The sequence below is a fragment of the Daldinia vernicosa genome (genome assembly GCF_022497035.1).
Source record: "Daldinia vernicosa strain CBS 139.73 unplaced genomic scaffold F5Y00scaffold_3, whole genome shotgun sequence".
NCBI classification, from domain to species: Eukaryota; Fungi; Ascomycota; class Sordariomycetes; order Xylariales; family Hypoxylaceae; genus Daldinia; species Daldinia vernicosa.
The window spans coordinates 152,628-168,716 of record NW_025953919.1 but is presented as its reverse complement, the minus strand read 5'-3'; the positions used below and the strand labels follow the sequence as shown (position 1 = coordinate 168,716).

The 16,089-nt window shown below is 48.1% G+C and overlaps 4 protein-coding genes across 4 annotated transcripts; 2 read left to right on the top strand and 2 right to left on the bottom strand.

Annotated features, from left to right (window-relative positions):
* Window positions 1-134: 134 nt before the first annotated feature.
* On the bottom strand, window positions 135-2,565 carry F5Y00DRAFT_250660 (Zn-dependent exopeptidase; the record flags this gene model as incomplete). The annotated part of the gene is made up of 2 exons (XM_048009753.1): window positions 135-2,186; window positions 2,245-2,565. The coding sequence occupies 2 exons, from the start codon at window positions 2,563-2,565 to the stop codon at window positions 135-137; spliced, it is 2,373 nt and encodes a 790-aa protein (XP_047869281.1).
* Window positions 2,566-4,218: 1,653 nt separating this feature from the next.
* On the top strand, window positions 4,219-6,893 carry F5Y00DRAFT_224471 (MFS general substrate transporter). The gene is made up of 3 exons (XM_048006008.1): window positions 4,219-4,462; window positions 4,879-5,187; window positions 5,240-6,893. Exons 1-3 carry the CDS (start codon window positions 4,411-4,413, stop codon window positions 6,634-6,636), a joined length of 1,758 nt encoding a protein of 585 aa, XP_047869280.1. The 5' UTR covers window positions 4,219-4,410; the 3' UTR covers window positions 6,637-6,893.
* Window positions 6,894-9,255, bottom strand: F5Y00DRAFT_224468 (IMP dehydrogenase). The gene is made up of 2 exons (XM_048006007.1): window positions 8,672-9,255; window positions 6,894-8,442 (listed from the first exon to the last, which is right to left on the bottom strand). The coding sequence occupies exons 1-2, from the start codon at window positions 9,162-9,164 to the stop codon at window positions 7,304-7,306; spliced, it is 1,632 nt and encodes a 543-aa protein (XP_047869279.1). The 5' UTR covers window positions 9,165-9,255; the 3' UTR covers window positions 6,894-7,303.
* A 446-nt stretch (window positions 9,256-9,701) lies between these two features.
* On the top strand, window positions 9,702-15,998 carry F5Y00DRAFT_224466 (uncharacterized protein). The gene is made up of 2 exons (XM_048006006.1): window positions 9,702-14,980; window positions 15,038-15,998. Exons 1-2 carry the CDS (start codon window positions 10,179-10,181, stop codon window positions 15,426-15,428), a joined length of 5,193 nt encoding a protein of 1,730 aa, XP_047869278.1. The 5' UTR covers window positions 9,702-10,178; the 3' UTR covers window positions 15,429-15,998.
* Window positions 15,999-16,089: the final 91 nt, after the last annotated feature.

The window sequence follows — 16,089 nt, the reverse complement described above, 5'->3', positions numbered from 1 at the left end:
TATACAATCTTGGTTCGTTAACGCTATCAACCTATTAACTCATCTAATATGATAGTTAGTCTCATTCCGCTTATATATAAAAAACTGTCCTAATCTGAACTCGGACACAATCCAAACTTCCGTATACTATGTAATTATTCAATCGTTTTGGTAGCAGTCTTAATGCAGTCGTCGATAATGTAAACCCACTTCGTGGCGTTCACGTAATCTTCCTTATCGATACTCTCGTCGAGCCCAGGGAATACAGCCCCAGCATAACCGGTCCAAAGGCCAGGTGCGAAAACAACATGCTTGAACCAGGGCCGACTGTCCAAGCCGAGTTGGTATAGGAAGGCGCGCTCGATCTTCTTGTACTTAGTGTTTGTGGAGCGAATCTCATGGAGCAGCTTGAGCTTGCTAAGCCATTTCCACCAGGGAACTTGTCCGTTCGCCTCTTTGGCCAATCTTTCCGACTTGGCATCAAGTTCAATGGCAGATTGCTTAAACGCATCTACGGATTGGTACAAGCGACCTAGTGTGTTTTTCAGGGCGTCTGGATCGCCTTTGACTTCAGTGCCGGCGGCACGGGCTCTGAGCTCGAATATCTCCTCTTCAGTAGACGGGTTCGCTTGGGAAGTCGTCAGCTTCGTCTCAACCTTCTTGATATACTCTTCCAGCGCAATGGCATAATCCGTCGCGTTGAGGGAGAGGAGCGGCAAATCGGCTATCTTTGCGGTGATGAGGCCTAGGACCTGCGCCATCGTTCTGTGATACACAAAGCCAGGGTCGCCAAACTCGGACATCCAATGGAAGCTATCGTAATTGCTGTGGTAGTGGTAGATCGGGGAATCGCTTCTCTCCTCACCGAAACCGATGTCAAGGCTGGGGATTCCGGCAAAGTCCTGGAAGGCTGTAAAGTCGCTACCGCTTCCCATTGTACTTATACGTCCATCCCAAAGATCGCGTACGGTCTGGCCCTTGATGGTCTGATTGGGCGACTGTACCGAAGCGGTCACATCATAAATTAGCTTGTGCAGCAGAGGAGCGGCCGAGGCAGAGAAAATTGGCCCACGAACACCAACATCAATGTTGATGTAGGCGACGTTGGCGGCTGTTAGCCACGGAAGATACTCTTCTACCCACTCAGTGCTACCGACTAAACCATATTCTTCTCCATCCCAACTAGCAAAGACTATGGTTCGCAGAGGCTTCCAACCCTTTTCCAGAGCCTTACCAAAACTGCGAATAGCTTCATTCAAAACGGCAGACCCACTGTTGGGATCACCAGCGCCACCAGCCACCCAAGCATCACGATGGTTGCCCACAACAATGACCTCGTCGGGAATAGTACCGTTAATAATGCCGATTACATCCCACATGGGCGTTATAGTATATTCCTGTTCGTTGTATAGATTGAGTACAAGATCATCCGGCGAGGGTCCAATATTATACTGGACTCCTTTGTAATCAAGACCGGTGTTCCTAGTCCAATACTGACCGAAATCTTTAGCTCGAGGGCCAATTCCGTTCAGAGCTTTTAGAATCGGTAAGGCTTCCAAGTAAGATATCGGCAGGGACGGAATGCTTGGTATAGCTCCATCAACCGGCGCTCGGGGCACGCCTGGTTTGGAAGGGTAGCCGGGAGTTGTTGGATCTCCCGGCGCGACACTGAGGAATTGGACGCTACCACGTTGAACACTGCTAGGATTCCGCGCAGGACCGTTCGGGTATGTGTCGTAGCCGTTTGCCTCGGTGGTCTCGCCGTCGTCACCCGGATCAGTGAACATAACAACACCTATCATACCGAGCTCCTGAGCCCGCTTGACTTTTAATCCTCGGAAGATGCCTCCATAACGAGCGACGGCAATTTTACCCTCGAGACTGACATTGGCTTTAACGAGGTCTTCGAAGTCCCAGTATGTACCGTAGTTCACGTAAACATATGATCCAGTAACATTCCCACTCGCGGAATAGCCGTGGAATGTTGGGATGCTCTCCTCCAGCTGCGATGTTGGGTCTTCTTCGAGCACGTCTTCTTCTAAAGTGGCTTCGAAGGCCACTTTCCAAGCTTCAGGATCGACGGCATCTGACTTGGCCTTCTCTAGGAGAGCAAGTCGATGGTCAACCGGGTAATTTATGTACGTCTCATACGCTACGACATCAGACTTAATTCCCCATTCGTTCCATCGGTCGCGTGTCCATTCCGCCTACGATATATTTACTGCTGAGAATTTCATTCGTATTTCTGAACCAAGGGAGTCTTACCTGAGATAAGTTCTTGCCAGCTAGATGTGGGCCGGATGTGTAATACTTGCTCCACTCGGTAGCCTTAGATGAACTTGGAGTTTCTAAGAGTATGGTTTGGAGCTCCTCGTAGGTGACGCGATTCCTATGGTGACCAGGCCATCCGTGATGAGTGTTATGCTGAGGTGCGAAAACAACTGTGATGATAAAGGTAATGAAAAGGGCAATGAGAGATGAACCTAGAGCGATGGTGCAGAACCGGCGAATGATGTGATGAGGGTATCTTTGTCGGGGCGGGCCGACAGTAACAGTGGTGATTAATGGTGTATACTCATTAGCCATCTTGTCATCGTGACGGCCGAGATCAGACTGGGCCAAGCGCATGATGAATTTGAGATGGCGTTAAGTCGAGAGTGGTGACAACGAAGTTGTGAATAACCGCTCTTACATTAGGAATGTTAGGTTGTGTCGCCACTCCGACGTAATGAACGTAATGAACCCCGGGAATGTTGCAATCGGATTCGGCTATGTTCCAGCCTTATCTATATGGGGCCGAAGAGACACTACGACCTCGGAGTTGTACCTTATTAAACCCGATCCCCATAATAGCTATCAGTCGTCTAATCATGATTGGTTATTCTGTCTTGCACTTATATCTCCCTAGGTAGCTTATTAATTGAAGTTTGTTAGTGTATGTATAATCTTTCAAGTGAACAGGCACTTTTATTTACAATAACATTCACATTCATTCGGGAAGGGTAATATAGAAAAGGCCCATAAATTCGAAAACCATGTATATATTGATTACGAGTAAGCTCGACTGTGGCTGCGGTAAGTTGCATGGTTTAAGGTGTACACTACAAACGGGTGCGTTTTAGTAAGTATTTTTATAGTTGTTTGGTTGGTACCTATGATTTCATACATCGTCCTCAACTAACCTTTCAAACTACATATGTAATTGGCTCAAGTGAAGTTATCATATGTCTTGTGCGAGCTGGAATATTAAAGATCTGCAAGTCTGGAGCAGCCGCATTACGCATCTTGAAGGAGCTCAGGCTTAGCCTACATAGTGGATTACCTAACTTAACCTAGTGGATTCCCTGCGGGGCGGGAGACTACAGGAGGGGTTTACATTTTGGCCAATCGCGTTCAAAGCCTCAGAAGCAATACTATGTAACACCCTTGTTGCAGCGAAGATCCCTTCCCTGGCATCGTCTCGCATGATCAGGAGGCTGGACGTTGGCGTGTGACCTTTTTCAATTTTGGCTTCCTTCAATTCACTAAGCCCGTAAAAATTGACAATTGTTACGTACCGGATCACATTCTACGACATCCGACACCGGACATTTTGAGGCAGCACTTTGCGTTCCCTTGATATAGCGATCTTGGGTGTTCTCTACATACAAAATCTACACTAACTAGTGGAACATGCAGCGGATGGCGAGCGAGTTTGTTTCCGATTCGTAGGTTTGGTGTCCCCGGATAGTTGAAGGCGGGTCTTTTCTTCGAAGGTCTTTTATTTCGTCACGATCGAAGGGAAGGGGAGAAAAAAAAAAGCTTTTAAAACCTTTTTACGTACATGCAGCACGCCTTACGCCTCTTTGCCCCCCCTCAGGTCCACTACTACCGGGTTTTAATTCAGGACTCGGGAAGGCAATACGTGGTAAGCATCGAATCAGAGGCGGTATTAACGGCGTGCTCCTACCTTCGGCTTAGCCGTTCTGTAGAACAGAACTTTGCATACAGGGAATATACACTGCACATACATACATGCGCAGGGTAACAAGCGCCGATGTATCCATGGCTTAGACATGTTCGGTACGAGATGTGGGTGTCGTCGGGTAGCATTTCCTCAACGTCTCTTCTATGTTATAATAAAGGTATTGTTCCCCGCTGCTTCACGATACATGATTTATCTTTTCCATCTTGGTTGGCCGGTTGTGTTTAACTGTTCCCCGTTCTTTACTCTCCAGTCTTAAAAACAAAATAATACATAGACGTGGCGGCTACTGTGTGGGAGTCTTAACGCTTTAGTTTTTTTTTTTTTTTTCTTTTTCTGGACGGGATCCTCGCCCCTCTTATCCCGACATAAGAGAACCGGCTATCCGAGTTTCTTTCGACTTCGAGTCTTCGTCTTCAAACTCCCTTTCCTACCCTGTTTTTCAATACGTAAAGGACGAAACGAAAATGACTAGGAATCATGGCCCGAAATTGCCAGCCCAGCAACTAGCCATATTGGGTGAGCTTAGATTTTTCTTTTGCCTGCTTTTCGTTGTAGTTTTTTTTTTCTTTTTTCCTTGGAAAGTCCACATCGCGTTGTATCTTCTAGGTGTTATGCGATAACTATCTATCAGAGTAACCAAGTTGTCAGATGAGTCTTGTCTGGGATTTTATGTTATACAGATCCGCTATCTTGCTTAAAATATATCACCGGTTTGTCTCTGTGCTGAGGACCGTTCGACCTACTCACGTTGCTTAGCTTCCCCGTGATATGCTGAAGTATGGTACCAATTCGTATCCTATAAAGCTCTGGACTGGTTAGATTTTAGTGGCAATGAAAATAGGCGACGAAACGCTCATAGCTGAACCGTGATGTTACGCATGGCTAGATAATTACCACCCTCTTTCCAAACTCCGAGCTAATTCTCTTTCTAGCTATTGCACGGTTCGCTGAACCGATCGCTTATACATCCGTCTTCCCGTACCTCCCCGAGATGATATTGAGCTTCGGCGTCGAAAGAAAAGAGATCGCGAAATGGGCCGGTATTACTAGCGCGGTATTTTCCCTTGCACAGAGTTTGACGGCCGTGGCTTGGGGTAGAGCCTCAGACCGGCTGGGGCGGAAACCTGTCATTCTGGCTGGGCTCTTTTTCACGATGATCGGCTTCATAGTGTGGGGCATGTCGACGAGTTTACCAATGGCGATCACTGTTCGTGTTATGATGGGAGCTGGTAATGGAAATGGTACGTTTTTGTTGCAGGGTAATATCAGACCTCTCCATACTAATTGTCGTAGTTGGTATTATTCGAACGATGGTTGCGGAGATGGTAACAGAGAAGGAACTCCGGCCAAGAGCATTCTCCATCATGCCGTTGGTCTGGAGCGTCGGGTCCGTATTCGGTCCAGCTTTCGGCGGCCTATTTGCGAAGCCTGCTGATCAATGGCCTAACATTTTTGGTAACATTGCTTTCTTCAAAAATTATCCATTCGCTTTCCCGAACTTGATAGGCTCCGTCTTCTTTCTGGTATCTCTCACGACTGGGTTTCTTTTCCTCAAAGAAACCCTTCATAGCAAACGTAACTCTCAAGATTGGGGTCTAGTTCTTGGCGAACGTATCATGAATATATTCAGGAGTCATCCGCGCCGACGGGCTCAGCGTCGCCAGCGACATTCCGCTCAGGATGATGAAGTATCAGCACCCCTATTGGATTCGGATGCGCCCTCAAAAACGGCTGATGTTACCGTTGTCGAATCAAGGATCGAAAAGCATAAACCTTTACCCCTTCTTTCGGTGTTTACTCGTCAGAGTGTTATCAATCTTGTTGCGTACACAATCTTAGCTCTGCACTCGGTTTCGTTCGACCAGGCTTTGCCCGTATTCCTAAACTATCCGCCGCAAGAACATACACCTGAGAATACGTCGCTTCCATTCGTCTTCAGTGGCGGTTTTGGGTTGACTCACACGCATATTGGTACTATCTTCGCAGGTGAAGGCATCATATCTGGTTTGGTCCAATTTCTAGTCTTCCCACCGCTATGCACCCATTTTGGCATATTGAATTGCTACAAGGCTTCCGTCCTCGTCTTCCCGATTGTCTACATCCTCACACCGTTTACCGTGCTCGTTGAGGGCACTATAATGCGCTATACCGCACTATGCATCCTCTTAACTCTGAAAACATTCGCTGTCATTGTCGGGTTCCCCTGCACTACCCTTCTACTTACCAACAGTGCCAAGAGCTTAAGTGTCCTAGGAACGTTAAACGGTTTTGCGACTACGTTTAGTGCCCTTGGCCGAGCTACTGGCCCTGCTATGACGGGTGCTGTTTTCACATATGGTGTAAAACGGGGTATGATTGGTCTGCCATGGTGGCTCATAGCCGTCATAGCGATCCTAGGTGCCGTGCCCGCATGGACGATCATCGAAGGTGACGGGCCGAGTGATGTGGGTTCTTTATCTGACAGCGAGGACGAGGATGATACGGAGGTTGATAGCGAGCTCGCTGTCGATGATGACGAGTTTAGAACTAGTCAGGCCAGCACTATTGTCGTGCCAGAACAGCCGCATATAACGGAGGATGCTCCGTTAATAAGTAGCGTCGAGACCTCGCAGGCTAGTAATGGCTACGGGACGCTAGAGACTGGGGATAGCCCCTCTCAGGTTTTTCGAGGGAACGTTACCACGGCTTAATTTAGTATATAACGGGTTTGATGTTGGTTGCGAATAGACCCCAAAATAGGGGCGGGTTGGTTAAACGGTATTTAAAGTGAGATACTCTACGTGATCGAATAGACAAGGATGTAGACGAAGCAGCAGCAAAATCATCAGTCACTGTCTCTATCATCGGAAGGCGTTACGGACTCGAAAATGGATTTGGGGTTAACCAGGGCCGAGTAGAATAGTATTGTTAGCATTTAGTAACTAGCATTATCATCTTCGAAATTTGATGTTCGCTGTCTTGTATAAAATAAGTCATGAACTGCTTTTATTTAACCGATTTGATCCATGCTGCTGTATCCCAGATGCCTAGGTATAAAAATTGACATGAATTCCCCCTATCAAGTCGCCGTAGCCTAACCTGACCTGACCTGACCTGACTCCTTTAGCCATAAAACGCCTATGAGGGAGATGAGCTACCGCGCATCATCATGCAATATAAAGCTATGAAGAGGTATCACTTTGTTTTTGTTTTCCGCACCGAAGACTATCTGAGAAAATCATTACGTCCCGACCGTTCCGTAATTATCAATCTTCGTAAGTCCCATACCAACCCACCCGGCTTGTCATCAACCCATAACTACCTAAGGTAGGTAATTTTTACTCATCCACTAACCCATCCTTTTCCATACTGAGCTTATCAAGCATAGAGTTTCTTCTCGTAACTTTCCATATTCACGCCGCCCTCTAGTTGTGCGCTAGCAGTGCGAATCTCAAACCGGAGAGTGCCGTTGGCTGCGCTTTCATGCATCTCTTTCAGACTCCGCATACCGCAGTCCTGCAGCGAGTGTTTCAGGCCCGCAGCCAGATACGGTACGAACTTGTTGATCGACCCACGATGCGCCACGGCGCCAGAGACACCTTGAGCAACAAGGACGCTGTCTCCCTCGCTAAAGTACCGGGCGGTACCCGCGTTACTAGCCTGGCTGTTCTTACTGCCAGCACCGGCCTTCTTATCCTGCATGGCGTCGATACTACCCATACCACGGTATGCCTTAACGAGTTTACCTTCACGTGAGACAAATGAAGTGCCCGGTGACTCGGTTGTGCCTGCCAGCAGACCACCCATCATGACGGTGGAAGCACCGAGAGCAAGACCCTTGACGATGTGACCGACATTTTGGACACCGCCGTCTGCGATGCAAGGTACTCCAAATTTCGCCGCGAAGGCGGAAACGGAGTACACCGCAGCTGCTTGGGGACGGCCCACGGCCATGACCTCTTGCGTAATGCAAGCACTTCCACTGCCCATTCCGATTCTTAGTCCATCAACTCCTGCGGCAATCAGGTTTGCGGCCTGCTCCCGAGTCACTACGTTTCCGCCAATGACATCGAGGCCGGGGTACTCCTGTTTGATCCATTTGACCATGTCGATCTGGTACATGCTGTTACCCTGACTACTGTCTAGGACAACAATATCAAGTCCCGCATCGACGAGCTTCTTCAAGCGAATCTTATCCTCTGGACGGGTACCGATCGCGGCAGCGCAGATGAGCTGCTTCGAGTCGGGAAGCTTAGACGCAAGCGGAAAGTGCAAATTCTTGGTCAAGTCGGAACGGGAGATCATGGACACGAGGTTGAAATCCTTGTCAACGATAGGCAACTTGCCTTTCCTGGACTTGGCAAGAATCTTGTTCGCCTCAGGAAGGGTTACACCTAGCTGGGCGGTGACTAGGTCGGTCACCATAACTTTGTCGACCGTTTGGCGGAGGTCATCCTCGAATTGAAGATCGCGGTTCGTGACAATGCCTAGGAGCTTGGAACCAAGCTTCCCAGATTCTATGGGCTTTTGTTAGCCTAGATCCCATACCAAGGTTGGAAGATCAAAAGTTTTCCGAGTTCACATCATCATAAAGAGCATAATTGATTCCCCATGACATTTCTGTCTATACGGTGGAACGAAAGTTAAAATATTAGGTTTGTAATCATAAGATGTGATACATGCGCTGGGCCGTAGGAGGACGAGATCGAGTGGGACAAGAGCCATAAAAAAAAAGATTAGACATACCAGTAACAGGGAAACCACCGAATCCCCATTTCTCCTTGAGGGCCTTGGCTTCCTCAACAGTGGTCTCCTTGCTAATGACGACAGGGTCGACAATGAAGCCGTTTTCATATCGCTTGACTTTCTTCACCATGTCGGCTTGGGCGTCTGGTGAGCAGTTGTGGTGGATGACACCAAGACCACCCTGTAAAGCCATATGAATGGCCATCTCATGCTCAGTAACAGTATCCATAGGCGATGAGACGAAGGGGGTTTTCAGTGTGATTCTCTTGGTAATAGGCGAGTCAAGTGCGACTTCTGAGGCAGGGAAACCAATATAGCCTGGTAAGATTAAGAAATCATTGTACGTCAAGCCACCGCGCTGCTTGGTGTCAACAAGATCCTCAATAGCCAGACCATCGCGAGACTGGTATTCTTTCAGCGTCTCAACAGCGCTGGAATAATCAAGGAACTTAGAACTGCCATTGACAGAAGTCGATCCGTTAATAGACGGCATCTTGACTAAAAGAGACTGAGAGGTGTGAGGTCGAAGACAACGTCGAGAAATGAAATTGACCGGTCGACGAATTGAACGATGTTCTTCTTCCCGATTAAAAGGAAGAAGAAAAAAATTCAAAGCCTCGAGGCACTTCCCAAAAAATTTTGTGTTCTTGCTGCGGGGTCCCTGCACAAACTTTAGGTACAGTGCGGGGCTATCATGTTAATGCGCAACCTTGTCGTAACTTAATTTTACACGTTAAGTCTATATAAAAACCAAGTTTCACATTAGTACTGTAGATTTTTAACCAATGATCATTCATAATTGGCGAATCCACATGATCTATCTTATCTGTGAATGCAGCATCTTGTGGCTGATACACTACCCCCCGTCCGTGGCGTTGATTGTGGTTGGTCAAGTGAGGGGCAGACGTCCATAACTGTCCGTTGCTCCCCACCCGCATAAATAAACAAACTTCCAAAAACAGGATTACAGGTCACAGGTCATCGGTTTTTTGGTTCCCTCAAGCTCCGACACCCATCAAACAACAAGTAAGGCTGAATTCAGGCCGCTCTCCGTTGACCGTCGACCAGTGTTTAATTGTTTAATTGAAAGCTAATTTTCTGCATTCTACATCACACTCTTCTTCTCAACAACATCGTAGGAAATATCCTACTTTTAATGAGTGCGCTGAGAGCGCGCGTTCTCCGAGACCAAGGAAATAGTTCTGTGTTACTGGATATGTTTCCCACATTTACCTACTAATACACACCTCTCACCTCGGTGTCCTCGCTTTCGTATCTTTGTTTACAACTTACAACTTACAACTCACTTTGGAATTCAAATAAGGCAGAAAAGACTGGCTGCCGGTAACTCCAGATTACAACCTGGTATCGCATACGATAATCATCATTCGACTACGCCCTAACATACTTCAGCTCCGACAGCTGTGATGCGGACTCCAATATCGGACAGTAGTATAATTCAACTTGACGTAGAGCAACATCATCGCATACAGGTTTAGTAGTCGATATGTCGAACAGGCCTCATCCTCTTCGTCAATCATATACTGTTGACTACACAACGGCCAATTCTATCAATCGCCAACTGTCGGCCGCTTCATCGTCTGCGTCGTCTGGTTACTCCGCCAACTCTAATAATACTGATCCTTCTGACTTTGGACCACCTAGCGCAGCATCATCGATAACTTCGAACGGCTATGGCAGACCTATCGCTACACACAAACGTGGTATGAGCGAAACTGCACTTCGGCATTCCAAACCGCGATCAAGTATATACGACGAACCTAAGGCGAACCCGGAAATCATGTATAACCTGGCCAGACAGTCTTTACGCCCGCTCCCGCAGCCACCTGCTTCAGGACAGCAACTCGAAAAACCCAAGACGCCCCCACGTCGCGACCGCCAAGAACGCGGGCAGAGTATTGACATCGGCAAGCTTTCTCTACGCGAGGAGAAAACTTCCCCTACTCCCCAAAGCAAGTCGCCAAACGCCCGGCCCACCTCCATGGTGCTCACACGATCCGATGTTAGACGCCCAAGTTTCTCCGGGAGCCCGACGCACTCCTCTCATCTCGTAGTCCATCCTACTACTCTTGCTGCTCCAGACTTACAACAGATGGGTCGTTCCTCCACAAACCAACTGCGTACCTTATCCAAGTTAGCCCAGGATAGTTCTGCCGATGAATTCGCCCTTACTTCCCAGGCCCAGGAGGTAGTCGGCCTGCGTGGACGACGAAGACTGCAGCGAGCAGGTAATGCGAATGGCTCTAGGAGTGGACAACGCAGTGATCGCTATGGATTCGAAGGTCGCAACTGGATGGATAAGCAGAGACAATTTCTCCAAGCATACGAATATCTCTGCCATATTGGCGAGGCAAAAGAGTGGATTGAGGATGTCATTCAACGTAACATTCCACCTATTGTTGAGTTAGAAGAAGCTCTAAGAGATGGTGTCACTTTGGCTGAGGTAGTAGAGGCTCTGAACCCTACTCGAAAATTTCGCATATTCCGAAACCCGCGACTTCAGGCAAGACATTGGGATAATGTTGCTGCTTTTTTCCGGTACCTGGATGAGGTTGAGCTGCCTGATTTATTTCGATTCGAACTGATTGACCTTTACGAAAAGAAGAACATTCCCAAGGTCATATACTGCATACACGCCCTAAGTTGGCTTTTATTCCGGAAGGGTATTGTGGATTTCAGGATAGGCAATCTGGTTGGCCAACTGGAGTTTGAACATCATGAGCTGGAGGCTATGCAAAAGGGTCTTGACAAGCTCGGCGTTAGTATGCCTAGCTTCGGGAACATGGGCGCGGACTTCGGCGTGGAGCCAGCGCCTGAACCTGAGCCTGAAGAGACTGAAGAGGAACGAATCGACCGCGAACTATCCGAAAACGAGGCCGCCATCCTTGACCTCCAGGCGCAGATGCGAGGTGCGATGCTTCGACTGCGGCTTGGCCATATGATGCAGGGACTTTGGGACTCGGAAGACTGGCTCATTGACCTCCAAGCGCGCATTCGCGGTGACTGGACACGCCAGGTTATAGGGTACAGATTGGAGATGCGCAAGTTTGCTATCAATCTTCAGAGTGCTGCTCGTGGATTCCTGGCCCGGAATAGAATGGCACGTAGAGAACACTATTGGAAGAGCAAGGAGAAAGATATTACGATGCTACAGAGCTTAATACGGGCCGCAAGAGTCCGTGACGAAGTACAAGAAACTCGATCCCAATTATCACGGGCGGATGGTCCTATACGAAGCATCCAAGCCGTGTTCCGAGGCCAATTGGCACGCAAAAAGTTCCTTTCTCAGCAGCAGGAGACGAATCGTATGTCCGGTCCGGTATTGCAGCTTCAGTCTGCAATACGGGGGATGATGGCGCGGGAAAAGGTCAGCCAAGATCTTTACTCCCTTGGTGAAGAAACCCAAGCCGTCACTAGTCTTCAGTCCGCGATACGAGGAATGTTAGCGCGGGAAAAGGTTAGCCAAGAACTTTATTCCCTTGGAGAAGAAACCCAGGCCGTTACTGGTCTTCAGTCCGCGATACGGGGAATGTTAGCGCGGGAGAAAGTTAGCCGAGATCTCTACTCCCTTGGAGAGGAGACTGAAACCGTTACTAGTTTGCAGGCTGCTGTCAGGGCGATGCTGACGCGAAGTCATATCCACGAACAACGCGAAGCGCTGGCTAGCTTTGGTCCAAAATGGGAGTCGCTCCAGTCAATATGTCGCGGTAACCTACTTCGACAAGATATCCAGGCAACAAAAGCTGACCTAGCACAACATACCCCGGAGATTGGAGCTCTGCAAGCTCATATTCGCGCAGCGGCAGTACGCCGGGATATTACCGAAACGCTGGATGCTTTGAGCGACAATGAACCATCCATACTTGAGCTTCAGTCACTAGCTCGAGGCATGCTCGAACGACAGCGGATCACTGCCGATCTCGACTCTCTTGAAAGCCACGCTATGAGTATCATAGATCTTCAGGCTCGGATCCGCGGGTCCCTATTTAGAGAGCAGCACTCTTTACTTCTCGACGAACTACAAACGCATGAAGACGAAATCGTCTCGTTGCAATCCCTTATCCGAGCCATGCTCCTGCGTAGCGATGTCGGTCAATTGTTAGCCGAACTTGACGAACATGAAGAGTCTATAGCTGAGTTGCAATCCTTAGCCAAGGGCTTTATTGTTCGACAGCAGTTTGCCGCCAAGAAGAAACACTTCGAAGAAAACATGCAGAAGGTGGTCAAGATTCAAAGTTTCGTTCGCGCTAAACTCCAGGGAGAGGCATACCGAAGCCTCACGACCGGAAAGAACCCTCCAGTTGGTGCGGTGAAGAATTTTGTACATCTTCTTAATGACAGCGACTTCGATTTCAACGAAGAGATAGAATTTGAGAGACTACGAAAAACAGTGGTTCAACAAGTTCGACAGAACGAGATGCTTGAGCAGTATATCGATCAGTTGGATATCAAAATCGCTCTGTTGGTGAAGAACAAGATCACTCTTGACGAAGTCGTCCGACATCAGAATACCTTCGGTGGACACACTAGCAGTCTCTTAGCCAACGCCTCTATTGCTTCGGCCAATCAGTTCGACCTAAAAGCTCTCAACAAGAGCTCGAGAAAGAAGCTAGAGTCCTATCAGCAATTATTTTTCAACCTTCAAACTCAGCCACAGTACCTAGCGCGGCTTTTCAGACGGCTGAGGGAATTAGGTACAGCTGAGAAGGAGTGTAAGCGCATCGAACTTCTCATGATGGGGCTTTTCGGCTATGCACAAAAGAGGCGAGAAGAATACTACCTGCTCAAGCTTATCGCAAGATCGATACGGGAAGAGGTGGACGCATGTAACTCCATCCAAGAGTATCTTCGCGGAAACTTCTTCTGGTCGAAGCTAATGGGGAATTATTCTCGGTCGCCACGAGACAGGAAATACCTCAGGGACCTACTCGGCCCATTAATACGAGACAATATCGTCGAGGACCCCGCTTTAGATCTAGAGAGCGACCCGATGCAGATATACAGATCTGCCATCAATAACGAAGAGCTACGTACCGGTCGCCCCAGCCGAAGACCACTCGACATAACCCGAGATCTGGCAATCAAGGACCCGGAAACGCGCGAGTTATTTATTGACCACCTTCGAGATCTCAGAGAAATCTCGGACCAGTACTTCCTCGCCCTAGAGGATTTTCTTGCCCGAATGCCTTACGGCCTACGGTTTATCTGCCGGCAGATGTTCGAAGCATTATGCCAACGCTTTCAGCGCGAGCCTCAACACCATGTGCTCCAAATTGTTGGCAATTGGATTTGGCGGTTTTACCTACAGCCTGCGTTGGTTAACCCCGAGCAGGTGGGTGTAATCGAGAAGACTCTGAGCCCTCTTCAAAAGCGCAATCTAGGCGAGGTTGCTAAAGTCCTTGGCCAAATATACTCGGGCCGTCCGTTCGGCGGTGAGAATATCTACCTACAACCGCTTAATGCCTTTGTAGGGGAGTCGATCGAACGACTTGCTCATATCACGAATAACTTGATCTCCGTTGCGGATGCTGAAAATAAATTTGATATCGACGAGTTCAATGATCTCTATGCCAAGAACCGACCCACGCTATATATCAAAATGACGGATATCTTTGCAATCCATTCTCTCGTAGCACATGAGATACCGACTCTCTGCCCCAACCGCGACGATGTCCTTCGTGAGATCTTGCAAGACCTCGGAAGCGCGAAGAACAATGAGAGCGAAATGAATGCGTCTGGATCTTCCGACATCCAGATGTTCTTGACACCTAAGCTCCATGATGTTGAAGATCCAGAGGCGGATATCAAGGCTCTTTTTATGGAGACTAAACGCTGCATCTTGTACATTATTCGTGTACAGACGGGCGCTAATCTTCTCGAAATCCTTGTCCGCCCACCCACTCAAGAAGACGAACATAAATGGCAATCAATCCTAAGGGAAGATTTCGCGTCTGGTAGTAATACCAAGGGAGCGTACTCGGACGTCAACATGGTGGACGTAACGCGAATGTCATACTACGACATGAAACGCAATGCTCTAGAGAACATCATGCACCTAGAACAGATGGGGCGGATTACAAAACATAATTACTATCAAGATATTTTGAATGCTATCGCGCTGGATATTCGTACGAAGAGTCGTCGTAGAGTACAACGTCAACGAGAGTTAGAAGGAGTACGGCTCACTCTCGGGAATCTACACGAGAAGGCTGAGTACCTAGAACAGCAGCGCAAAAGTTACGATGACTATATCGAGCAGGCCATGGCTACGCTGCAGAAGAACAAAGGGTAAGATGATTTTGATCGATACTCTATAGATGCGCTGTGCTAACAAGTAGGGTATAGGAAAAAGCGATTCCTCCTTCCGTTCACGAAGCAGTACAATCACCAACGAGAGCTTGAGCGTTCAGGCCGTGTCCCCAAATTTGGCTCTTATAAGTATAGCGTACGTGCTCTTGCTGAGAAGGGTGTTGTCGTGTCTTGGCAAGGCGTATCGGAACGCGATTGGAGTAATATCAACCTCACCATCTCATGCGACGAGGTAGGCGTGTTTAATCTCGAGGGTAGCCGGGGCCACATCCAGATTCCAGGAGCGAGCGCCCTCATCCCGATCGAGGATCTCCTACAGGCGCAGTTCGAATCTCACCAGTTTATGAATGTGTTCGAGGGCAACTTGAGACTCAATGTCAATATCCTCCTGCATTTGTTGTACAAGAAGTTCTATCGGACGCAATAAGTCGTAGAGCTGGCGCTCTATGGAAGAATTGTGTGGAAACGTCTGGTGGTTAAAAGGTAGTCGTCTGCGACGAAGGATATGACGGAGCAAAGGGGATGGGATGCATGGTACTCGGTCAAAGGGGGACACTGGTGTTTTGCAAGATGACGTGTTGCTCCTACGGGTTCGGATTAAGAATTACGAGAGATTTATGCTGATGGGATTGGCTGGGGATAGGTATTGGAACCCGACTTTGTTCTTCGCAACTCTTGGTACCACACGTTAATACCAGCGGCGGCGTATCAGATAGCATGTTTATGTTTATGTACTTAGGGCTAGACTCACGATGTTATGTCAATGAGACCGTATTTGTAACTGACTTGATTCCTCTCAACCCTAATATGTTGATAGGCCCTAGCTGCCCACCGATGATAGTTCCAAGTTGGATGATTTGATTTTGTAGATACGCCCAGCCAAGATCAGCTCAGCTGTAAAATAGAAATTGTCTAGTAGTTATAGTTACTGATAGTGACAGTTACGGCTAAACTAACTCTTGGACGGAGTCGCTATCGCTTTTGATATTAATGGCATTTGACATTGAAACATTGAACCCCTAAGATACCCGCAGGCCTCATGCCTTTCTAGAATGTGCCGTTACGAATCAAGTGCTATGCTTCCCTTC